The 25074-nt window shown below is 45.8% G+C and overlaps 1 protein-coding gene across 3 annotated transcripts in view; it reads left to right on the top strand.

Annotated features, from left to right (window-relative positions):
* KCNMB2 (potassium calcium-activated channel subfamily M regulatory beta subunit 2) overlaps positions 1-25074 on the top strand; it is a 139649-nt gene that overhangs the window by 76086 nt on the left and 38489 nt on the right. The window contains exon 1 of one of the 3 annotated variants that reach the window (XM_033516733.1): positions 13033-14106. The exons of the other annotated variants lie outside the window; for them this stretch is intronic. Within the exon in view, the coding sequence (XP_033372624.1) occupies positions 14033-14106 (74 nt within the window). The 5' untranslated portion in view covers positions 13033-14032. Of the gene's footprint in view, positions 1-13032; positions 14107-25074 lie in introns of those variants that run through there. 3 annotated transcript variants of the gene reach the window in all.

Raw genomic sequence — 25074 nt, 5'->3', positions numbered from 1 at the left:
CACCAAAAGAAAGGCACAAAACTGCAGCATGAGGGAAGCAGCACTATGGATGATCCCAAGCTGGTTCTAAGGGATATCAGTTCTGTGACGAATGCAAATTGATTTTTCAGACTAAGCTTAGTGGCTACTTATCTCCAATAGCAAAATTACATTCAATTAGGCTTGCTAAATAATTCATGGCAATACATTTGATGTGGCAGGAAGTTCCAGCAGTGAATCACCAGTGTTTCACATCATCGTGCTGACAGGAACTTACATTGTTTCTTACACTAAGATATCTTTCATTGTTTCCACCGTCCACACCCAGATTCTTCTGGGGCTTGAATTCTCCCTGTCTCCTCTTACCTAAGGCTGCATTTGAAGGGATAAAAGACATCTGCAGCCCTGAGGAGAAGGGCTTGAGAGTGTTGATTGATAAGAAGCTCCACAGGACCTGGCAATGATTCTCTCCCTCTACTCTGCTCTCATGAGACCCCACCTGCAGTGCCCTAAGGTTCCCAACATATGAAGGGCAAGGACCTGTTGGAGGGAGTCCAGAGGAGGCCACAGAGGTGCTCAGACAGCTGGAGCACCTCTGCCATGGGGACAGGTTGGGAGAGTTGGGGCTGTTCAGCCTGGAGAGGAGAAGGCTCTGGGAACACTTTAGAGCCCCTCCCAGTGCCTCAAGGGGGCCAACAAGGGAGCTGCACTGGGACTTCTGACAAGGGAATGGGGACATGGAACAGTGGGAATGGTGTTAAAATGAAAGAGAATTAGTTTAGAATGGATATTGGGAAGAAATTATTGACCCTGAGGGTGGGCAGGCCCTGGCACAGGTTGCCCAGAGCAGCTGTGCCTGCCCCATCCCTGGAAGTGTCCAAAGCCAGGTTGAACAGGGTTTGGAGCAACCTGGGCTAGTGGAAAGTGTCCCAGCCCATGGCAAGGGTTGGAAAAAGGTGACCTTTAAGGTTCCTTCCAACCCAAACCATTCTATGAAAAAAGCATTACTCCTATTGCGGTTTTTAGCTTAAAGCAATTTAGCCATACATGGAAGATGGATTTACTGCTGGATTTTTCTCCAGCAATGAAACACTTTCAAAGCTCTGCAAATCTTTTGTAATGAAGTGATGCAGAACCACTGTTTAGTCATGCAAATGAAATGAGAATTAACTGTAAAGCGTTCTGAGGACCATGAACTTTTTGCCAGAATTCATAGCAAAAGGTTTTTATTGTCAATCAAAAGGCACAAACACTTCAAAACTGTCCTTTGTGCGTGTGCATTGTCGGGAGAAGGGCAAACATTTTCTGCAGTCTGCAGGATACACAGGGTATCAAATATTGCTGGAAGGATGAAAATAGTTTTCTGAGAAACCTATGAACAGATACATAGAATTACTACTGCAAGCTGAGAGGGAAGAAAATTTTCTATTCATCACTGAAGCACCCCAACCTTTACCAAATCCATTCTTTTGCTATCTCCCTACACAAGACCAGAGCAGACTTTCAAAGAACAATATTTTGACAAACAAGCTACAAAATTCACTCTGTTCTGCTTTTCAGTCTGAATTATGTTTTCTCTTGATGGTCAGACAAACAGTTTTTCCCCCAGGCCAAGCCCATATCACTTCACTGAAGCCTGGTGAGCAATTCCAGGCTTGCCCCAAGACAGCCAAAAATGAGCTGGTTCCTGGTCTCAGTAACTTTATGCTTTGGGATTTGAAAACCTTCTCATTAATTGCTTTTCTCTAAGACATGTATTAATGCACAGGGAACCTAGAAACAGTGGCAGGAGCATATGTTGGATTAGAAACTAAGAACTTGCAACTGTGTCTCCTGTTAGCTGGATGGTTTTGTTTATTTGTGCCATCATGTTTTACACCCTCCCCTACATAGGAGTGTAATTAAAGTCACCTGGAAACATGAGCAACAGCAAAGCCACTGACTCCAGTCCTGCATGACAGTATATTCCTCTAACTTGGTTTTACATCATCTCTCAAATGCAGCCTGGCTCCACGCCTGCTCCCAGAAATGGGTAATTCCATAAATACATGGAATCCCCTTCTCAGCTACACTTTTTCCTCTGGAAATACCAGGTGCTGGGGCCAGCAGTGCCAGCCTTCAGCTCAGATCACCCAAGCACTGCCAAGTCAGACTTTCAGAGCACCACGTAGACACATTTAAAAGCCCAGCAGAGGCAGGGAGGAGGGGAGATCCACTCCACACTGCACGTGCAGCACTTCCCTCTTTGAACTGGAACATTTGTAAACACTGTTTAGCAGGCTGTATATAAAATTTGAGCTCTCCATTACCCTAATCTTAGAGATTATTACAGACTCTCTGATTGCTAAGGGATAAAATCCATTTTAACCTGTGCTTCCACCATAGCTTTTACAACATGAGATATAATGATCAGGTGCTCAACTGGTATAAACTACTGCAACTTTATTTTCTCTGCTAGCAGTAACAGCCAGTTCACATTATCCAAGGACTTCTTGCAAGGTTAGTATTAGACAAAGCTGGTGCAGCTCTCACTAAACTCTCTAGCATTTATTCTTTTTTGCTGCTGCTGTTTTCGCTGAGATCTTCACTGATGCGAAACAGAAAGATACTGTCTCTGCTGCAAACACTTGAGTTTGTTGACACATAATATCAGCAATAGATACTTTAAAAGAAGAAATATAAAAACCCTTCCACCACTGGCCAGAGTGCAGCTGGCGCAGTGGGACTGAGACCCAGTGGTCCTGCACAGCACATGGCAAGGAAGGAGCACGAGCACTAGTCCCAGGTACAGGCTGTTTCCAAATTCCTGCTTGTCCCTGTTTGCAGGGTGTGCATTACACAGTGACAGCTTCAACCCAGCCAGGGAAACAAGGTCATTGTCATCATGACAGCAAGCAAACTCTGAAGCTGTGGACTCTCAGCCTCAGGCTGTGGGTGTCTCCATGAGACTGTGATGCTCAATACCCAACTGGTTGGAGGTTGCTCAAAAAGCAGCAGCATCCTCTGTAATGAATGAACCAGTTGTACTCTGCACAAAAGCCCCACAGAATTTGGTTTATCTCTCGGCCTCCAGTTCAGTCCAGAGCTATAACTGTCTGTGAAAGCCAGAGAGGAATCCAGCTCAAAAGGTTTTGAAAGTGAAAGATATAAAACAAACCACTCAGGTGTTCTAAGAGCAAAGTGTTACCTGGATCTCTGGTCATGGAGCCAGGTACCTGCAGTGGGCCCCACCCTGCTGTGAGAGTGAGCAGCATCCATCAGAAAAGTCTGAATATCAGAGGTTAAAAGATGTGTTTCAGGAGGAACACTTGCATTATAAAAGAGTTAGTGAATTAGTCAGAGAGACTGGCAAAAGACCGGAAAGGCTGGAGAACACTTGAGCATGATGCCAAAAACCACAAGCCACTGAATGGCTCTGCTGTTTTGCAAGCTAAATGGCAATTCCCACCATTAGGACCAAGAGTGACAGCACTAACAAGATTTATCACACAGCATCTACTCTGGACTCAATGAAGAACTGCCCCAATAAAAACCTGCCAGCTTTGCTGATGTATATTATCCTTATTAGAACAGCCTCTCTGATAACCACATTCATCAGGAATTTTAGCAATTCATTTCTTCGTAAAAACTTCTGTGTATGAATTCAGCACAGACAGATGTGAATGGGAGCTTTGGAAAGACAGCATTATACTAATTCAGAGCTATATTTGTCAGTGGGTGTAGCAAAGAAAAAGGTTTAAAGTAGTTATTTTTCTGCAAAGCACATTTGTAAGTGAAATGGTAAATTACTGAAGAGCCTGTACTACTGCCTGAATTTGTATTTAGCCACACACTTAATCCCAAAGTCAGATGTAGCATGGGGACACTGAGGCCATTATCCTCAGGGTGTAGCAATTAGTGTTCTTCACTCTTCATTTTTCTTGACCAAAATCTACACATATTCCAAATTAGACACAAAACCAAAAGCAAGGAACTTTCCTAATGGCAGCTCAGTGAAGCAGGATCCAGCATCCCTCCCTCTGAGCTTTCCCACCAAAGCTGTTGGGTCAGATGGCTTGGCTGTGACAACGAGTGCCATTTCCCTGCCAAAGCTTGCTGAGCAAGGATGGGGAACTGCAAGAATTGTCACCTCCCATTTTCTTTCCAAGGTGACAGTGCAGAGACACAAAAGGAGCAGTTTTCCCCAGCTGCCCTCATGGGTCAAAGCAGCCAAACACAATCCTGGTACATTCCCTGTGCATGGAGACCTCAGAGTCTCCCCATTCCCACTCCACAGCCTGTCCAAGATGTGGTTTTGTGATTGCTGCTTTGCACAAGCACTGGGTGAACTCCAACCTGCAGCCAAGCAGGGCTGGAAAAGGAGCAGCAAAGACTCTTGCTGGGGTGCAGGACTTCCCAGCTGCATCTGTCCCAGCCAGCAAAGCTGCTTCTCAAGCTCAGACACATGTGGTGCACATGGCAAGGTGTCAGAGATGGCCACAGGGACAAGGTGACACACCTCTAACACAGCACACCACGATGCTGTTCCATCCCCAGCCTGTCCTATGGCAAGAGCTTTTGGGAATGCCATTCCAAGCATGCAGAGTGAAGCAGCAGTTTCCATATCTGCTCATTCAGCAGCTAAAAACCAGCAAATTTTAGAGTCCATGCACAATTTCAGTGTTATCCCCTGGTGCCACAAGATGAAGCTTTTAGCAGCAAGGTCACACAAAAACTCCCAAGTTTGCCACGCAGAATCATCCCACTCCCAGACAGCCTGACAGAGCTCTCAGAAAAGGGAGCAGCATCTCGTTTAAATCTGTGTGCATTTATGAATTTCTCAGCTCTCTCTGTACTCAAAAGGTCACATCACACTTTAAAGGGTCAGGAATAGGAAATGCAGCCTTCCGCTTCTGACAGCAAGTTATTCTTTTAATCCTCACAGCAGAGACATTCACTGTGGTGCTGAGGGCCTACAGTCTACCTAGTCCTGCTGCTGAGCTAGGAATAGCATTAAATGCAGAGGGATACCCTATGTTTGTAAGCCATGAACCATCAGTCTGTTTCCCAGTCTCTACCAAAAGCCACAGGTCAACACTCAGCCCCTCCTTTCCCCTGGACAGAGCTGAGGAGATGAACATGCATAAAACAGCAGCAAGGTATACTGAAAAATCAACATTTCAGGCCACTAAATCCATCCTCTTAACCTGTGAAGAGAGGGGTTTAACCTTGTGATGGTATTAACACAAATCTCACAGTATAGCAAACAGCAACTTAATTTTAGTGGTATAATTTTATCCCTGGATGGCCAGTCTTGCTAAATGGCATGTCTAACCCTCCAGAGGGAAAAAAGACCAGAAAAACCTGCAGCATGTTGTTATTGCAACAGAGAGGTGAGGAAAATCACCACAAAGACCCAGGAAACCATCCCACACAAAGGGGACACAAATGATGCCAGAGGCAGCGAGTGCCACAGAGCATTTAACCAAAACTCTGCAGGAACAGCAGGAATAAGAGCTGACAGACCTTCTCTCCTAACAAAAAGTTCATCATGGCCTCTGTGGAAATGAGGTGTCCTTCCCTGCACCAGCTGGTAAACGTGAAGAGACAAGGGCAGCAGATAGACTTGGAATCCAATTACATGGCGCTGGGTTGGACATGGGTGCTACATCCAACTTCATTCTAATACTTCCAAGCCCTTCAGAGACAATTTTAAAAGGCTAAAATGCAAATTTCAGCTCTTGCCAGCTAGAGAAGAATTTTCCACAACAGCCTCTAAAACATTAGGCACGTTATTATTAACGTCGTGCAAGAAGTGGACATTAATTAATGCTGAATTGCAAAGAAATTCCAGTAGTATCACATATTTCACTCCTGCTGCTGCAGCAATGAGCTCATTATGAATAAAGAAATTAAAAACATATATCAGAAGGCACAATTAATGGTCTTCCACTTATTATTAACTGTGAGCAACTTATACCACCAGACTAGAATAAACGAGGAGGAACATATCTCAGTTTTTGTTATAGGATAAGATCACAGCCCAAGGCACATCCTTTGCTGAGAACAAAGTGTTTATCAAGTGACTTCAAAGATACTCACTGTGACCTTGAGCCAAACACTTAATATCTGCCAGCCAGCAGGTTTTCTATCTACAAAACAGTAACAGCAGCTCTTACCTCCTGCAAATTCAAAGTTTATGGTGTGAGGACCTCTTTTGTACTCTGTCCTTGCACAGTGAATTCCATAGTGGTTGTGAACATCCTCAAGGCTCCTTCAGCCACAGCAAGGGGACAGTGAAATTACAGCTCAAGGTCACCTGGGAGGAATTTAGGAGCAGCCCTGCAGGAGGAGGAGCTGGGGTATCCAGAAACACCTGGACACAGCAGATGACAGCACTGAGAAACCCAGCAATGGGTGGTTACAGACAATCCGGGGAGAATCGGGCTCAAAGAGTCAGAGGTGAGCCAAGACCAGCTGAAGAGAAGCAGATCAAGCAGAATAGGGTCAGTCGGTCAAAACTCTGTGCTGCCAGGAGTGGGGGATGACATTTTTTTGCGAAGGTGTAGGATTGCACAATCATCCTTAAAAACAAGCCCCAAAGCCACGGCTGCGGTAAATCACTGATGCTCCAAGGACACCCGAGAGTAGCTCAGCTCCACGAGCAGACCTGGCCCAGGGACACCAGCTCTGTTCTTCAGCATCTGCCCCTTCCCAAGACATCTGTCACCTTGCAAATTAACCCAGGCTGACATTCAGCCAGGCACAGCTGCAGTGAACCTTTCCTGCAAGTTCCATGTCAGATACTTCTTTCAGTACTTCTTGCTTTCAGATCTTCTGTTTTTACTATTTCCATCAGTCTTTTTGTCTTGAACTGAACGGTTTGCCTTCACATTATTTCCATCATTGCTCTGTCCATATCTAATACGTGTGTCAGAGACAGCAAAATTCCATGAAGCTTTACTAAATCCAAGTTTTCTGGTAAATAATAGCAGCACATCCCCCTGTTCAAAGAAAATTATGAGAGATTTATTAATGTAGCATCAAATGAATTTCTGTTTTATATAATTATGCATTGAATTTAAAAAGAGATGTCATGCAGGCAATCTTTAGAGTTATAATAGACAATCTGTAAGAAAGAACAAAGGAAAATAATGTTAATAAAACATTATGCCCTAAGCAAGAAATATGCTTCATATATCAAACATGAGTAAAGATAGTTATTTGATGTAAAATGGAGGTGTGACCTTGCTGCAGAAGCGTTCATTACCTAACACTGCAACAAGCAAATTAATGGATTTTGGAATGGTGCAAATAACAGTAATAATAGTAGTCATTTTGGTTCCTGGCATTTGCTTGCTGACAGCCAGATTTAGCAGCAAGTGGTTTGTGTTATTTTTTTTTTTTTATGAAAGGGATTGCAAATAGAATTCCACATAACCTTAAAGACATCACAGAAGCATGTGTCTAGTGCAAGGGTATTGATGAGTAATCAAGGCTTTACAAATGCTTATAAGCCAAGCAGTGGAAGCCCAAAAACAAAAGGCTGGCTGCCAGAAGGGGATGTGCTTTATGCAAGGGCACAGGTACATGTGGTACTCTGAAGTATACAACATCCTGACATTTCCAGCCCCACATGGAAGGTGATCATTATGGTTACTATGGAAATTACTCACGCAATTTCACATGCCTTTTGCACATGATGAACAGTGATAAACAATTAGTCTGTTGATGATGTGAGAGGGAACTGCAGCACCGCTGGGAGGTGTAGAATTGTCAGGTATGAACATCTTCCTCCCTGCAGAGACTCCCTTGCTACGTGATGAGGGTTGTCTGAATTTCCTCTTCCAGTAGGTCCCAGTTCAGTTCTGGCTGTCCTGGGCTGGACTGCAGCTGCCCAGAGCTGTCCTGCTACATGGCACCACCTCAAATTATCAGCCACAAACCTCTTCTTCAGCAGCTGATAGAAAAGGTTTGCCCTTCCCACCCCCACAGCCTGTCTGCAGAGCACCAGGAGCAGGCCACAAGAATAATGCACTATTCCAAATGAAAATTTACTGCAAGAGTGACTGCTGCTCCTGGAGGAGTTGGACAGATAGGGAAAAGCTGATGGCATTGCAGCGATAGAGAGAGCACTGAAGTGTGCTGCCCCAGCTGAAGGATGTGCTGCCAAAATTTACCAAAGGGAGCAGGAAATGCTGTACAGGGGTTTTACCTCATTAAACCTCACAACACCTAAAATGGGCCTTAGGAGCCACTTGCAACAGAGGAAGTATTCTGTGTGGACCTGGCTGGATTGCCTTGTTTTTCAACAAAGATCACAAATAGATTTCTAAAACACTTTGATGTGTTTAAAACAGTAAAGTTACTAGGCAAGTAGGTACAATAAAAGAAACATCTCTGCAAATGGAAAACCCCCAGGCATATATGCCTTTCTAAATGCTATTGGAATCTTAAACTCTGATAATTGCTTTGTAATGTAAGCAAATGTATTATGAGCATGAACACCACAGCCCATGCATCACCATGGCTGCACTTTGAGCTCTGCCTTCAGTCATTTCCCTCAAAATACATTCTGATTGCAATAGGCTTAAATCTAACCCATGGCAAGAGCTGAAGTGAATTCATTTAGTGGACTAGCCTTTTTTCTCTGTGGTTTTCTGTTCAAGACTGGCAGAGGGAAGAAGCCTTGCACTACTGGGCAAGGCTGGGTACCAGCTCCAATGCTTCCAGCTGGGAGCCTGTCCTGGCATGGGAAAAGAGCTCCAGCAGCATTTCCAGAGGGCACCAAACACTTTGAGGTGTCTACAGCTGTGATTTATTAGAGACCACTAGAACAAGGCAACTTTTCTAATGTAGAAAATTTCCCTGCTCAAAGTGAACAAATTAAAATGGAGAGGGCTAAAAACAAACCTGGCTGCACCTTTGCAAGCTGTTGTTTCTTTCAGACATGCTCTGAGTTTAGCAGCTTCAGAAGCTGCATCTAAAATATATTTAATCTGCCCTGTGTTCTATGCCTTTCTCCTCACCCATCACCACCCAGGCTGATGCCCAGTTCCCCACACAGCCTCCTTGCCCCAGGGACAGGTGACAGGGCAGACACAAGGAGCTGCCTTCCTCCTCTCCACCTCTTCTGTGGACTAACACACACAGTAAATCACAAAAAAAACTCAGCTGCATCAGGGAGGGAATGAAATGAGGGGGGAAATTGCCTGAAGGTGCAGGAAAGGCTGGATTTGGTACATGGCAACAAGGAGCTCCCCAAAGCTGGAGTAGGATCTCCGTGGTGCTGGGCTATAGGTGACCAATCTATTGCTGGTAGGTCCTCCCATAAGTTTGCTGCTTATGCTTTTCGTAGAATTCAGGCTGCAGTTGTGTGTTGGGTGCCTGCTGCTGAGTTTCTGGAGTGAAAGTTTCACAAAAAAGCATCACAGTTTACAAGCAGTGGCCTGGAGAGGAAATACTGTGTTTTCCCTGTGTGAAGGGCTCTGAAGCATTTAATTGAAAAGCTTTAGCAACCCTGCACTTAGGAAGAGGAGCTTGGAATTTGACAGTAGGTTTTTGGTGTCAGATGTGTGCCTTTTGCTTTTCTGGGGAGAAAAAAAAGAATAACAAGGCAAACTGGCCAAATTGTGACACTGTCCAGCTTTGCAAACACTCAGTAAAGACCTGCTCAAACATAGGTGCCAAATTCTGCAGTCAGGCTTGCTCCCAAATATCCTGACCCACCAGACCCAGGAGGGGAAACTTCTGCTCTCAAGTCCTTGGGTTTGGGGACAAAACCAAAAAACTCCTTCTCCCTGTGTCCTTCCAGAAGAGCCATCCCAAGTGCACCCCACAGCTCTGAGCTTCCTGCTGGGTGCTCAGGACTGGGTATACCCCACCAGAACTGGGGGGGCTACAAGGGCTGCACTGCCCTCCCACAGATCCCAGCATGACAAGGGATCATCCACACTTGGGACAGGAGTCTGTTATAACCACTCCTGTACCCGTGTCCCAGACCTTTTGGCCATGCTGCAGTTGCAGTCATCATCACTTCTGAGAGTGCTGTGATTTTCTGTGCTTTCAGTTCCTCAATTACATTGATTATCACATTAAACATTCCTGGTACTACAGGAGGAAACTAAAAATAATAAGCTTGTATCTTCCTAATACAAATGAAACCCATTTGTACTACTAAAAGTGTAGCAGGTTCATTGTTTCACAGTAATGAAGCTTTCATCTCAAGAGATCCAATTCATAAAAAATACTTGCCAAGGCTTTGCACATTTTCTTTTTTTTTTTTTTTTAAACTGCCATTAACAGTCCTTTAAGTTTATATCTTATTCAGCATTAGACCAACAATTGAAATAAAAGGGAAGAGACACAGAAAAGCAGGAAGAAAACACCATCATCTCTGATGGCAGGGACCTTGCATCACCCTCAGCCAGGCAGCCCCGTGCCCACCCAGGCTGAAGGCATTGTGCACCTTCCCCTGCTATAAATAGCTGCAGACACCTTTGTTCTGCTTCCCAAAATAGAGACACATTGCAAAGGAGATAGGAAGAGCAAAACACTGCACATAAGCTCTGCTTTTATATCTATAAATATGAATTGGTAAGCAAACCCACGCAGGGTGGGCAATAGCCCAGCTGAGGAGATGCTGTCTGCAGGCATCTGCAGGGGAGCCAATGGAAGGATGCAGGCAGCAGGTGGGGGGTGAGGAACAAGCAGGTTTTGATGCTTTTTCACTTCTCCCCACGACATGGTCCAAGTCACAACACTGCAACTCAAATGCATGACATAAAAACTGAGATCTGGCTGCTCTGGAGTTTCAGCAAAGGTAAACTGTCCACCTTCAGGTCTGCTCACTGCCTCTGTAGGTCAGGACGGGCTGTGAGGGAGCATCTCCTGCTCCAGAAGAACTGAGTGGAAGGGCATGGCACCCAGGCTCTGCTCTGATGCTCCCCCGGGGGAGATGAGCTCCTGCTACCCCTGGCCAAAACAAAAGTGATCCTGCTTTTCCCAGCCTGGTGGCTTCTGGTGGCAGAATGGCACTGAGTGACAGTGCTGCTGGAGCTGACCTCTCTCCATCCTTCCCTCCATGAAGGGATCCTGGAGATGAAGCCAGCCAGGACATGCCTGCAGACATCCCTCCCATCAGGGGATCCATCTGCTTCCCTTCCACCAAGAGGCACAGGCTCACAGATCTGATAGCAGGAAAAGCTTTCAAGCTTCAGGAAGGAAACTTAAAGGCAGGAGAGAGGTGGAGGAGAGGCTTCCCCTTGTGATGTCCCTTCAAGTCTGAAACAGCAGCAGCTGACCCCTCACAGCAGGGTCTCACCTGCCAGGGCCAAGCCTCAGCACCCACAGTGGCAGCAGGAGAGCAGGAAGGGGAAGGATGAGCATCAATCTCCTGTTTTCTTCCTGACTGAGGTGGAAGTCAGGCCCTGCTTATCAGAACTTTGATTATCTAAAAACTCATCCCTTAACCAGAATGAGGTCGTGTTCCTGACATGTTCAATTGCATCAAAAATAGGCTTGAATATCAGCCCTCATTTACCAGAACCAGTTTATTGTCACCCATATTCCTTGGTAATTGTAGGTCTGAGCACTTTTGGCTTTGCTGGTATGGTCAGCATATTTACACTCAAGCTTTTTCCTGCTAAATATAAAGACCCACAGGCCTGAATCTAAGCAGGGCAGGATCAGGCCTTCCCAGGCAGAGCATATGATGCTGGAAATCTCCTGCTCAGATATTAGAGGTGTCACACATGGGAGCACAGACTTTGTCCCAAATTGCTGACATCCATGGAGTATGGTTTCCTTACCTGCCTGGAGGAGCTGCACTCCAGCTGCTGGTGCTTCCCAGGGCTGGGCAAGCTTTCACAGTGAGCTCAAAACCCTCTTGCAGGGATGGAAAAACAGCTCATGAATCTGGTGCTTTGTTGCTGTTTGTTGTAACAATTCGAGAAATTAGTGCTGTGGAACATAAGGCAAGTGAGGAAACGCAGAGAAGGATGTGAGTTGTCCAGTGACTGCCCTGTGAACCTGCCTTGCTCTTCTTCCTCTCTCTGTTCACTTCTGCCAGGGGCTGCTGGAAGGGTTCTGCAAGAGAAATCTAGGAGTGATATTAATTCCTGATTTGTCTGGTAAAAGGAATTGGAAACAGCTGAGTTCCACTCCTTTGGAATTGATGTCCCCTTCACTGCTGTGGTGGGCTCAGTGTCACAGAGAGCCCCAGAGGGAGCAGGGCAGTCCTGCTGGGACAGACACAGCATGCACAGGGAGTTGGGGCTTTCTGGCTGTAGGTGCCCCAGACAGGCCCAGCACGAGCAGTCACCTCCAGTCCAAAACAACTCCCTCATCCCTGAGCAACCCCAGGCAATTCTCACCACAGGGCTTCCTGGCCTGCGGCATCCCTCACTTACACTGACTTTCTGAGCACAATTACTCACTATTTCAAACACAGAGTGTTCTTAGCCTCACCTTGGACCAACTTTTCCAGCAGTACTGATTACTAGGGAAAAAAAAATAATCTTCAGTGAGCACCTTCCCTGCAGCTTGAGCAAGCAGCAAAGCACTAGGCAGTACTTTGCTGTGTGTGAGGAGAGGGTCAGGCAGCAGGGGCTCATTACCAGATCCAGAGGGCAACCAGGCAGCATCAAACACACCAGGCACGCCTCCTGCAGAAAGTCACCCCACCTCTGAATCTTTGTACTTGGCAATCAGTCCCACGCAAGGCCAGAAATCTGGCTTATTAAAGCATGAACTGCTGAGCCCCTTGTTAAATGCCAACCTCATCTTCTCCTGGGGGATTATTTACCCCGCAGATGGGGTTACTGACCCTGGAGCAGCAAAAAGGATTTCTAGCAGAGATGAGGCAATTGGGGCACATTTGCCATCCATAGGGTAATACCAAGCTGTCTCACAGAGAGGCTGCTTCCCACACACATCAGAAAATATCCAGTATAGCTGTGTGCACACAAGGCATATGTCTCTGTATAAGGTATCTACATGGTGTAGCTCCTCTTTCTGCTTTCTGTGTTTTATCTTTAAATTGGGAGAGCTTTTTAGTAGCAAATCATCAGAGAGGAACTGCTAGTTACCAAGGAGATTCTCTGATGAATCAGAGACTGACTGGTATAAGACCTAGACAGGCTGTAGCTTCTTAATTTGCGAGACCTCACATTTTAAACAGGGGAAAAAAGATCCTATCGCAACTAACTGTGGACCTCACTGGCAAAAGCCGCTTTTCTTTTTGCTGTAGAAGCAAACAACAAGAGCGCAGCCTGGGAAATGAGTGAGCAGCCGGAGACGAACGGGAGCGTCTCTCCAGCACGTTCCTGACTCAGAAAAGCAAATACCACCCAAGGACAAAGTGGTCTGATGGAGGTGACTGAGGGAAAGGCTGGGAAGCCCCTGATTTCACACCAGCAAAGGCAAGGGCACGCAGGGATGGGTGAGCACTGGAGAAAGAGCCGCACGCCTGCTCCTGCCCAGCCCTGACATTTCGGGAAGCAGAGGGTGCACGGCCAGCGAGGTGCTGCCTGTCCGTGCGCTGGCCACGGGATCAGCACAATACTGGGACTGCCCCAACCCTCACCTCCTTCTTCTGCCTGCCTCCTGCAGCTTTCTTCCAAGGAGCAGGTGAGAGGGATGAGCTTTGCTAAATGACAGAGAAGGCACCTACTCCACACGGAGCATCCTGCCCTCATGGAAATTGCCATCATGCCCCAGGGAAGTCACGGCAGCCGAGGATGCGCAGGCAGAGCGGATTTCAAGAAGAGTTTTTATAAATGTGGGGAGAACAAGGAGCTTCGTGAAATAAAGTTTGGAGAGAGAAAGCTCATCTTTTTTTGGGTTGACTTTATTCAGAGGGTCTTCACACCCACTTCCTTCTGACAGCTTGTTTCTGTGTAGTTGCTGAATTCTGGTGCTTTGCCTCTATTTAAAAACCAAAAGTAATTAAAACTTCCTGGGAACTGTGAAAGCAGCAAGAAATACTTGGACACATTGAGAGACAAGATATTTGGAAGCCTTCTGCTGGTAGATAGGCTGTTTTCCCAAAGGTGGCAACTACAGAAGTTCATAGATGAGAGGGAAAATCTCCCTGTCACATCCCATTGAAATCTCCATTTTAGGCACTGCTGCTCCTCTGCTGCTCAGGTAAACCTGATCCGTATGGGGGGAAGCTGCTGGATGGGACAAGACATTTGGGATGGGGATGGTGGGAGAACTTAGGGAAGTACTGGGGGGTGGAGAGTAAAGCATGTATTAGAGTACATTCAGGTTCTACTGCTAGGTGCACACTGGAAAAGGATTTCCTAGAGCGATTACATCTGACAAGAGGCTGGCTTTAACTGAGGAGTCGAGTGAAGGACATTTTATTAGTTAACCAGTTTCAAGTGCTGCTTTGAGATATAAATTACACTTGCTCATCTGAGGAATGAATTTGCTGTTGGTAGCATTTGCAGGCTGGAACTAGAGGCTTACAGTAATGCCTAACTGATGCATATTGTGATGTTTCAACTTATTAGTGTACCCTGTGGACCTCATTTGGAAAGCAAAATACTCCAGAATGCTGCAATAGAGACTGAAAACAGCATATGGGGTAGGGAAGGGACACAAGAACCACTCCCTGACAGCAAGCAGCTCTCAGAAACACAAAGGAAAATTGTCAGGAAATTCCAGGCTGTGGCTCAGAGCCAGGGGGGAACTCACTGTCCATTCCCCTCCAACTTCATACACAGGAGCTCACACAGCATTCACTGGCAGCGCTCCCCAGCTGTGTCAGGAAAACTAAAGGTGGAGGAGTAACAAATTAAAACTGGCTGCCAGTTTTAATGCATTTGCTGGGGATTTGGGTCTTATTTGACTTCATATCTGTGATCTTTGTTTTAAGGTGGACTTGAAGTGTTTTATGCGTTTGCATTTAAAACAGAAAAATCCTGAGGAAGCTGCCAACTTCCCCCGCTGACAGAGCACAAAGTTCCACACTCTCCCCAGCTTTCAAGCATCCTGCTACACCACAGCAGTGCCATTACTCCAGCCCTGGGCTGATTGGGAATATCCATATTCCTCAGAATGCATTCAGAGTTCGTTTGTTCAAATGTGTACAAGCAGCAGAAACTGCTGGAACAGGAACTGTACCATACACAGTGATTTAAATCCAAGAATAGAAAACAGGCAGGTTATGGATTTATGAACAGAAAAACTAAGGCAATGAGCATTTAAATAATTTTGATAAAAAGCTTGAAGCTGAACAGAACAAGTGTCCAGAAGGGAACTTAAATCTTCACCTGTACTTTGTAATAACATATTCTGGAGAGCCTTGGATGCTGCACAGTGCAGTTGGTCTGAGCACAGGGACCAGCAGTAGCAAAGCCCCTTGTGGTGTGATCCCTGGGCTGGAGCAATACCTGCATTCTGCCTTTGCTTGTGAATTTTGACTACAGCAAATGAGGAGGGGATTGACAGTAGTCTGAACAGTGGCTTTGGAGTAAGGTTTGTCACCACAAACATCCGCCTGTTTGTGGTGAATAAGGTAAAAGAAAGAGGTGGGGGTTCATGGGGAATGTGATCTGCCAGGTGAAGGGTGGTTTCCACCAAGCAATGACAGCATATTTGGTCCCTCCTCCTAACCTGGTGTGGGAATGAGGAGAGATTGTTAGATAACACTAAAATACAAAGAGACTGGCAGAGCTTGCTCCAGCCCTCCATACATTTTTACATGGTGTTTCTGGGCAATCAGCTATTCTCAGCACATAGAGTGTCTGTTGCTGAGCACGGAGTCCAGGCACTGGGGGAACTTATGAAACAGCCATACAGATTAGCTCCCTGCCATAATCATCTCAGTCCCACTGGAGGGAATCCCATCTTTCCTTAGGAAGCCTTAATTGCCCCACTAGAAATCTTATTCTCCAGCAGCCCCTTGACAGGGCAGGTGGGTTTTACTGTCCTGCACCAGCCAAAAAAAGTGGGTAGAGAGATGCCACAAGATACTTCCCCTGTGTCCCCCATGGTGTCCCAGCATTGTCTGACCCCAGCCATCATCCCAGGAGCCCCAAGGCTTGGGTGGGTTGAGTCTGCCGGGTTTAAGAGCAGGACTCAGGATCAGCCCAGCACCTCCCATGCCCTGGAAGACAAAGTTCTGTGCTGGCACAGCAGGGAGGTGCAGGATCCCTCCTGACAACCTTCTCTGAATGACCCAGATTGCACCAAGGGGCTCTGGAGGGAGCCTGCAGCCAGCACTCTTCAGATGGGAGCACAGGATTTACAGCATGGGGCCCAAGAGAGACAAGGAGCACAGCCATGGGAAAGGAAAGCAAAAGGCCTCAGCACCCCTCCCACCTTCAAAGCCGGTAATTGTTTCTTAATTCCCTTTTGGCTTTTGCTTTTAGAGGAGCTGGAGAAGTCACCCCTTCTCTGTGCTGCTTTGCATGCCAGGTGCAGACTGCTGGGAGATCCCAACACCAAGCACTGAACCTTTCAGGCTACAATCCAAAATGCCAGAGGCAACACAGCAGACTGGAGCATTGCATGTACCCAGAAAGGACCAACATCTCTCCCCTTTAAACTTGAGGATCATTTGGGAGGTCAGTGTACCCTGAGCCAGATGCAGGATGTTGTGCCAACAGAGGGCAGGGACAGCAAAGTCTCCTGGCTTTTCCATGCTTGTTCAGAAGCTGCAAACACAGAAGTACAGATGCTTGCAGCACCCTGCAGGTGAAGGTCAGGCAGAGGCAGCAAAGGGGTCTGCATGAGCTTCTTGAAATAATGCTTGGGGGAACATGCCAGAAGTTCCCCCTCCCAGGAGAGCATCCCTTTGGAGCACTGCAGCACCTCTTGGGCTGAGCAATCCTTTTGGCTCTTATCATCTAGTTGAAATGCAACAAGCATCCTCCCTAGGCAGGTGCAAGCCACAAGCACCATCATTCCAGACATGTAAGCCACTTAGAGCAGCACTGCCTCTCTCTTAATGGAAAAGAGGCACCACAGCAATAGCTACACCATGGACCATTAACTCACTGCCAGGCAGGCTGATCATAGACTTTAACATGCATTTAACTAGAGGTCTAGAGCAGAAGTACTGCAGTGCAACTGTAGAAATGCAATTTTACAGGAACTGCTTTAGTGCCTGTTGAACTTGGTGGCAAAGCTGCCTCTGGCTCCCATGTGAGCAGGGACTCACTTCTGTGTGCCCAGGCAAACACCGTCAGGTAGAATATTTGGTTGTTAACAAAAAGAATGAGGCAGTATAACTCTATTAAGTGTTTCACCAGAAATTAGGCAGAAAATTATTTAAATGTCATTTATGTAAAACTTCCCCAGTCCAGAACTGAAGATCTGCACTTCTGATGCAACCCCACAGATGTGGGGGCATCAGGCACATTGATATTCCTTGCTGGGCTGCATCCAGATCAATCTGGCTTCATTTAGTACAGCACAGGCTCATACTTGTCCCTTACTGCCCAACCATCATCTCCCAGCTGCCCTGTTAGGGTGTGCAGGGGGGGAAAAAAGCCAGATTTCTATGTAATACCAGTCAGTTTAATTACAATTTGCTCAGCAGAGCCTTGTCCATTTCTAAAAGAGTTGTTTCCCTCAGTTGGTAGGCTGGTCTTGCTAACTGGTATGTGTCCAGCAGTAGTTATTTTCTTCCTAATAGCAATGGAGATGTTTGAATTGTCTTTAATTGGAGCTTTCAAAGATCCCCCCTGTTCCTCAGCAATTAGCTTCTGTACTGGGTTTGAGCTGAAGAGTAGCACTCCATGCTAGAAATACAAAAAACTTTAAAAAATGTCCATTTTTTATTCTGCTTTAATCCTTAACTCTTGTTGATGTGTAAAGGTTGGTGGGGGCGTGAAATGCATCCCATATGAGGAAAGCACAAGTGAAAAACCTCAGAAATGTTTTAAGCCTGTCCATATCCCACCCACATGCTCACAGTTGGGTTTATTCTGCTTAAAACTGAAGTCTGACCCCTACTAATGACATAGTTAATTATCTCTGAGTGAAGCTGTGAGGAGCACTGGACACTTCCTAGGCAGGGGAGTTTGTTGGGAAGCTCTCAGCCCTGCCAGATCCCCTGACAGCTCTCTGCACTGCAGGCTCCCCTCCAGGGACCAGCAGGTCAGCATCAGCAGGCAAAGGTTGTTCCTGGGATTTTCTGTCAGCCCAAGTCTCAGTGTGGAAGGAAAAGAGCTTTTCCCCCTCCCCTCATCCCCAGCCCTCTCACTTCCCACTGGGCACACATCCATCCTTCTCTGTCCCTCAGGTCTTATCCTTATTAGATTTCCCACCCAGGCCTCATTCTACCTCCCCAGCTGTCCTCAAGCCAAGGCACTCCATCTGACACTACAAATTGCCTTATTCTCACCCTCTTCCCACCCCTCTGCCCTCCATCCCACAGCCTCCTGCCCCCCTGCATTGTCCCCACACCAGCTCCACAGCTGGCACAACATTCTTATCTGAGGGATGGTGTGCTTCTAGCACCTTGGAAAACCCTCCAGCCAAATTATTAAAACCATTTAATACCACATCTTACTGGTACAGGCATTGAGCTACTTAAAATAATTGTTTCTCACCAGTTACAGATAAAACAGACCTTTTAATCATTTTTTAATCATTAAGATACGGCCTGATGTGCATTATGAGATTATTAACAGCCCCACAAGTGAAATAACAGATACAAGACCAAAAGCTAAGTCTTAAGTGTTCTCAGATGCCTGTATATTAATCATTTTATATCTCCATAGGACCATTTACCAAGGGTTTCTACTATCACAAAATCTTAAAGCCACAAGACAGCTCTGTTCCCATTTGCAGCTCTTTCCTACAGGAGGCAGAAGCAGGGAAGGCAGGCACTTGTTTGCCTCCAAATAGAAGTTATTCAAAAACATGGAACAGGATATAGAAGTTTTGATTCCTCATTTTCTATTTCACTCAATAAAAAAACAGTGCCTTGGTCTGTCTATCCTCTGCAGCAATTATGGAATTAATGCTCTTTTTAAAGTGTATTTTTCTTCAGTGCTTTCTAGAGAGTACACATCCGCTTCTGCTCTCATGGGCTCAAACTGTACTGCTGGTATTTTTGAAATTGATTGCAGACTTCTGATCCATAAAAAATAAGCAACACCACGAGCAAAACCAGAGCACAGGTGCTGCTGAAAAATGCAGTCACTGCTCAGAATTTGAGCTTGTGGTGACACAGCAGGAGACAGAAACCCACAGCCTCCTTCCTGCTGCACAGGGGCCAATTTCCTTCCATTTGGGGTTTAAAGAGATGCCCACACAGCAGTGCCTGAGCTCTGTGTGCCCCTATCGAGTGCTCTGAGTGCTCAAGAAGCAGCACAGCTTGGCTTTAATTGCATAAGCACACAGCTTGTTCAAACTCCTCTCAGGCCCACACTCGAGGATCTGAAGTGGTCCTTCGAGCAGTCACAGCCCCGGATACATCAGGCTCCTTTGCACACACATGAGGTGCTTGAAGGCTCCCATCCTTGCTCCTGGGCTGCAAATAAGTGTTTCCTTTTATGCTGGAGAATCAAAAAGACCAGCACATTTCTGATGTCACAATGGTCAGGGAAAGCAAGACAAAAAGTTTTGAGCAGAAAGGCTCTACCAGGATTCACTGTAAAGCATTGGATGAGTTTAATCTATCTCCTTTTTCTCTTTACAACCACACTCGATGCAGAAGCAGTACATTTCATCAGGGCACCAGGAAGCCACTGCACTGCTCCCAGCCCAGGCTCTGCAGGAGGAACCATCACACACACAAACACCTATTCCAGACTGGCCATTTTGGGGTTTTTTGTTGTTTGCACCTGACACAAACATCCAACCACACTCATAAGTCAGTCAAAGCATCTGCAGCTTCACAGGCAAACCCATCATGTGAGACAAATGGCTCACTCGTTCTCAGCATGGTTAATGGCCATGAACTTGGAGGCTGAAATCTCAGTTCATGCCAAGGAATACAATAATCATCAATAAATTCTGTCCACAAATAACCAGAGAAGTCCTGAGCTGTGCTATGGACCAAGGATGGAAAGAAGACTCGTTTATGCCTCGGTTGTTTGTGATCACTCCAACACTCCCAGAATTGGCTCCCTCAGAATTATGTTTAATGAGTCATGGCTATAGCCTAACCCAGAACAGCTCAGTGGTATGTCATTAGATCTGCTGTCTGGCACTACAGATACAGCTGCTCCCACCCAAAATCGCCCATTAGAGCCCTTGCACTCGTTCAGCAAGAGGCAGTGCCTTCAGAGCTTCAGCATCAGGCCAAGAACAACCAGGTGCTCAGGTCAGGCAGCTACAACCATCAAATACCCTCTTGTCAGCCCTGCATATGCTGTGAGGAAGGGTTGTTTGTTTAGGGGAGGTAGTCAGCTGAGAGAAGGGAAAGCAAGTCCCTTGTCCCTGATCAGAAGCATTACAGACTGGAGATCCCTTCTGAGGGACCAGAGCCAAGCTATTGCTTCTTCAAGGACCTGGCCAAAATCCAACCCTTAAAAAGCATTATCAATGGCATGTTGTTAGGTGTCCTGAGGAAAAAGATATTACAGAAATATGGGCTATCATTCATTATTGCTGCCAATTTTATAGGACAAATGTCAGCATAACACAGCCAAGGCCTCGTGTTTCTGATGCCAGCAGGAGCTCACAGCCCTGGAAAAGCAGGCCAGGCACCCTCATGCCTGCCACCAGCTGGGGACAGGGCCACCACTGAGGGCTACCACAGGCAAGAGCTCAAATGCCCTGCCAGAGTTCAAATTTGTGTAATTTTATTTTTCCCAAAAGTGCTTTTTTCTTCCTCCACCTTTAGCTGAAATCCCTGATTGTGCTTTTCCCAGTGAGGGGACTTGGTGCCCACATGCATCTTCTGGCTGCACCCTCGTGTTTTCCCCCAAGCTGTTTCCCCATCAGGGGTGTCCATGAGAGCACTCAGGCTGAGTCTCATGCTGCAAACCATCTGGTACAGGCAGCATCAATCAGCTTCCCTCAGGCAAGGTCTGATTATTAACAGTGGAATTTTCCAAATATTGACTCATTTTAGCCTAAATAATCTCATTCTGCTGTTATTGCCTACAAAGATGGCTCTGCTTCACCTTCCACAATACTTCAAAAGTGATTTAGCTGCATCAAAGATATCTCACGTGGAATAGCACCAGAACCAGGGCAGGTTTAGTGCAGTCCATCAGCTAAACTGAAACTCCCAGACCCCTACCTGCTCCTGTCAGACAGTGATAGGCATAAATCAATACACTCATTTCTGCACCCTTTTTCCATGACTGCATGCCTGCAGCAGGGAGGGAAGCACATACATTGAACCTTACTGAATTCGGTGTAGATTACAGTGAACACAAAAAGTGACATCTTGATGCAATATAATTTACACATTTCACCCCAGAAGGGAGCAAAGTTATTTTAAAAAAACATGTATATATAAATAGGAAGCACATCAGACTACTGTACACAGTACCTTGGAACACAAAGAACAGCTTTCCACTTGCTTGCAGCTCCCCATTCTTTGGTCCAACATCTCTTAAAAAACCACAAAATTTCTTCAAAACAGCCCACAAAGAAGCACCACAGAACAAACCCCCAAGACTCTCTCTGTCCTGGGTGAACTATCCCTCTGCTCTTCATCAGCCTGGATCATGGGCACCTGGAACCCACAATCACCCATCTTGCTGGGCTGATTGCTCTGAATTGCCATGGTTTCATTAACTTCAACAGATCCCTAATGATAATCAGTGTCAGCTGAGAGTGCAGCAACTGTTTCTGCTGTTTGTTTATGAGCCCATGTTTATGAGTGTTTGGAGAGAGTAGATAAAAAAAAATCACTTTATTTTTCATATTAAGCCTGAATTCAGGAGGGTGGTAGCTAAAGCTAACTTGTTTGCAAGGAAAAGGATTTGCTTTGTGATACACTGGTTCTACCTCTGAAATTCAGCTATGGGGTTTAGCATCCATTTATTTAGAACAACTTCAAGGAACAGCAAGCAGGAGGTAGAGGAGGTTTTGGATGTTTTCCTGTTGCTAAGGAAACTTCCTTAGTGGTGGCTCTGGGCTCATCACAGCTGGGTCACTTGGGCTTTGCTTCTCTGAGTAAGGGGTGAGTCATGGCTGGAGAGCAAATGCAAAAACTTCCTCAGGAATGCCTTTATCCAGTGCTTCTACTCACATGTGAGAATAAAGATTTGGATTTTAAAGTAGTGGTTCATAATAAAATGTTCTAGCAAATTTATATTAATATTTTCATTAGTAGTCACGTGCTCCATGTTACCAATTGTATCTAACCCTTCAAACACACAGGGAAAATAAAGCATTTTTTTCCACACACTTTTACAGGTCCTGTCAGCATTAGGGTACATCATGCCAAAAATGTCTTGATGTCACTACACTTTGAATAACACTGCTTTCTAGCTCCCTTCACATGATACAACCAAAATCTGAGGTACTCAACACCAACACTCATTTCTGAAACTCCCAGTAATAGATTTTTGTGAGGCACTAGTGGCCAAACTTAGGTTTCAATCTTCAAAAGAAGAAAGGAGTGGTTATTAACCTTTACCAAACCAGTTAGGTGTGCTGACATACAGGAAGGTGCTGATGCAAGAATGTGACACACATGTGACCATTTCATGCTCTCACCTGTAAATTTCGTGGTCCTTTTACACCCTTGTGCACCTTATCTCTGAGAGGCCACCAAAGAAATACCTCCTGGTTTTGTATGTTTGATTCAGGTTTTTTCACATCTTGATTTTGTTTCTGCAAATGGTGATGAGTTTGACAGAGGACCAGGCATTTTTAGGCTGTCATAAAGTGTGGATATTACAGATGTGCATTACAAGGCACTTGTTAATGATATTGTATCTTTGTACTTAGGGCTCCATCTGGATAATCATCCAAATGCTTAGCTGAGCTTTAGACCTCATAGGTCTTCAGCATGACCTGAAGTTGCTCTGATTGCTCATGGGATGATGGGCTCACCAGAATTCTGAATCAGGCCGTACTCTGCTCCTTCTTGAAGTTCTGGTCAAACCTTTCAGCCAGAGAGCAGCAGTTGGTGTTTCTCATCTCAGTGTTTTCTTTAGCAGCCTCATGACTCCCCTGGTCTGGGTAATGCCTGTTCAGTATTGCCCTGGAACAGATCAGGAATGAATCCCAGGGTTTCATTCCCAGGCAGAGTATCTGATGAATCAAATAGCTCATCAAGCTGTACTGAACTGAAGAAATGAGTATTCAGTGATTTGTTTAACTCCACGTGCCTTCCTGTAATGAAGATTTCATCTACACTTCCAGACTTCTAGATTTTTAATCTGAGATTGACAGAAGAAACTATCTAAGGATTCAGGTCTTAAGCAATGGGGGTTATTTCTCATGTCTGCTACCACACAGCACTGAGAAAGATGGAAATGCCACATTTCTCTTTCCTCTCCTGTTCCCCTGGTCAAGGGCTTGTTTTCTTCTCACAGGCTGTAGGAGCTGGACTGCCTGTTTCTCCATTTTGCTGTCAGACAGTTCTGAAAGTGTCAGAAAAAGTCCAAGGTGCTGCTGGCAGTCCCCCAGGGAGATGGAGCTGCCAGTTTGGCACCTGCCACAGCCCTCATCCAGGGCATTTTCAGTGCCAGGACCTCTGGCTCCAGCCTCCTGCTGGGGCATTTGGAGGACCCTCACAAGGAAGGTTTTATTTTGTGAACGTAAATCGCTGTGGAAGAACAGTGAGGGCTGAGCTTGTGGTGCCTGAAGGCAGTCAGAGTTTAAGGCTTTAGGCTGCCTGTTCCTGTCTTGTTTGACTCCTGGCCTCTCTGCTTTGGTAAACAATGCAGGCTGATCACTGCATGATGCCTTTCCCCAGGCATATGGCTGCTTCCTTCTAAAGCCTTCTTACTATGGAAGTTTACAAATGCTAAGATAAGCATTTAATCCTGCAGGGCTCGTGTTCAGTATGGTCAGACCATCTGCAGGAGCTCTGCTGCTCATGCCAGAGCACCCACCCCAGCAGGACAGCTCAGACAGCTCTTTCAGTGACTTTAACCAGTGGGTTTGGGGACCAAAATTAAACTCAAGACCCTCGAGGGAACATTTGGCTGATTTGGGACCTGCTCAGACCCTTTGATATATATCTGACTGTCTCCTCCAGGCAGGCTGCCTTGCAGCAAGTCCTCATCATTCATTTTAAAGGAGATCTGCATTACAGTTGGAATTTCAGAACCCTCTGGAGAGTCTTGCAGTGCTCTTTTCCCTCCTCTGCTCACCTCGCTGCTCTGCAGCAGCCACCAGACCAGGGAGGATGCTGGGTTCTTACTTATTTGTGGATCTCAACAAATGCAGTGGGTGTCTTAAGGTCAAGGGTCCTCCACATCTCTACAACATCTCCTCTGCTAAGCATGTGTTGAATTTATCAACAAAATCTTTTAATATTTCACGGGAACATTAAGGTTGAAAAAGATTTCTAAGATCATCAAGTTCAACCATAAATCCAGTACTGCCGAGTCCACCTCTAAATGTCCCTAAGATATTTACCATGTTCCCTACTGTCTTTTGTGAAAATGTACTTTGGCAAACACCTACCATACTTCATTTACCCTTGATTTTATAGGCCTTGCCAAGGACATTTCCTATATGCTATGTTAGGTGCTCCCATTTGCTCGTGTAAGCTGCCATTTCCCCAAACATCAAAACGTTTCTAGACCTCTATGTAAAAGTCTTTCAAAAATAGAAGAATGAGTTTTAATACTGCTTCTCATTAGTTTAATGGGAGGTTTGTAGGTTTGTTTGTTTTTACAGTAAAATAATTGCTGTTGCAATTTATTAGTCACACAAACATAACATTGTTATGGCTTAGGTAGCAAAGCTCGCTGTAAACCTTTGCTAGGTGGGCTGTAGCACCCCCTCTTAAGCTTGGGGTGTTTGGCCTTAGGATTCCAAATTATGTTCCAAATTTTCAGACATTCCAAATCTTGGAAGGTGAGATGAGTTAATACCCAAACCTACCTCTACTCTCAAGGCAGCAGTTCAAAGTGAGACCTGATTCCATCTGGCTTAGACAAATGATAAATTTATCTGTTGCTGCCAGCTGTGAAACAGCAGGGAGCTCGAGATGAGCACCCACAGCATTCA

Source organism: Parus major, chromosome 9 (assembly GCF_001522545.3).
Source record: "Parus major isolate Abel chromosome 9, Parus_major1.1, whole genome shotgun sequence".
In the NCBI taxonomy this organism is placed as follows: domain Eukaryota; kingdom Metazoa; phylum Chordata; class Aves; order Passeriformes; family Paridae; genus Parus; species Parus major.
The sequence above is the reverse complement of the archived record's forward strand: the minus strand, read 5'-3'. Positions and strand labels throughout refer to the sequence as shown.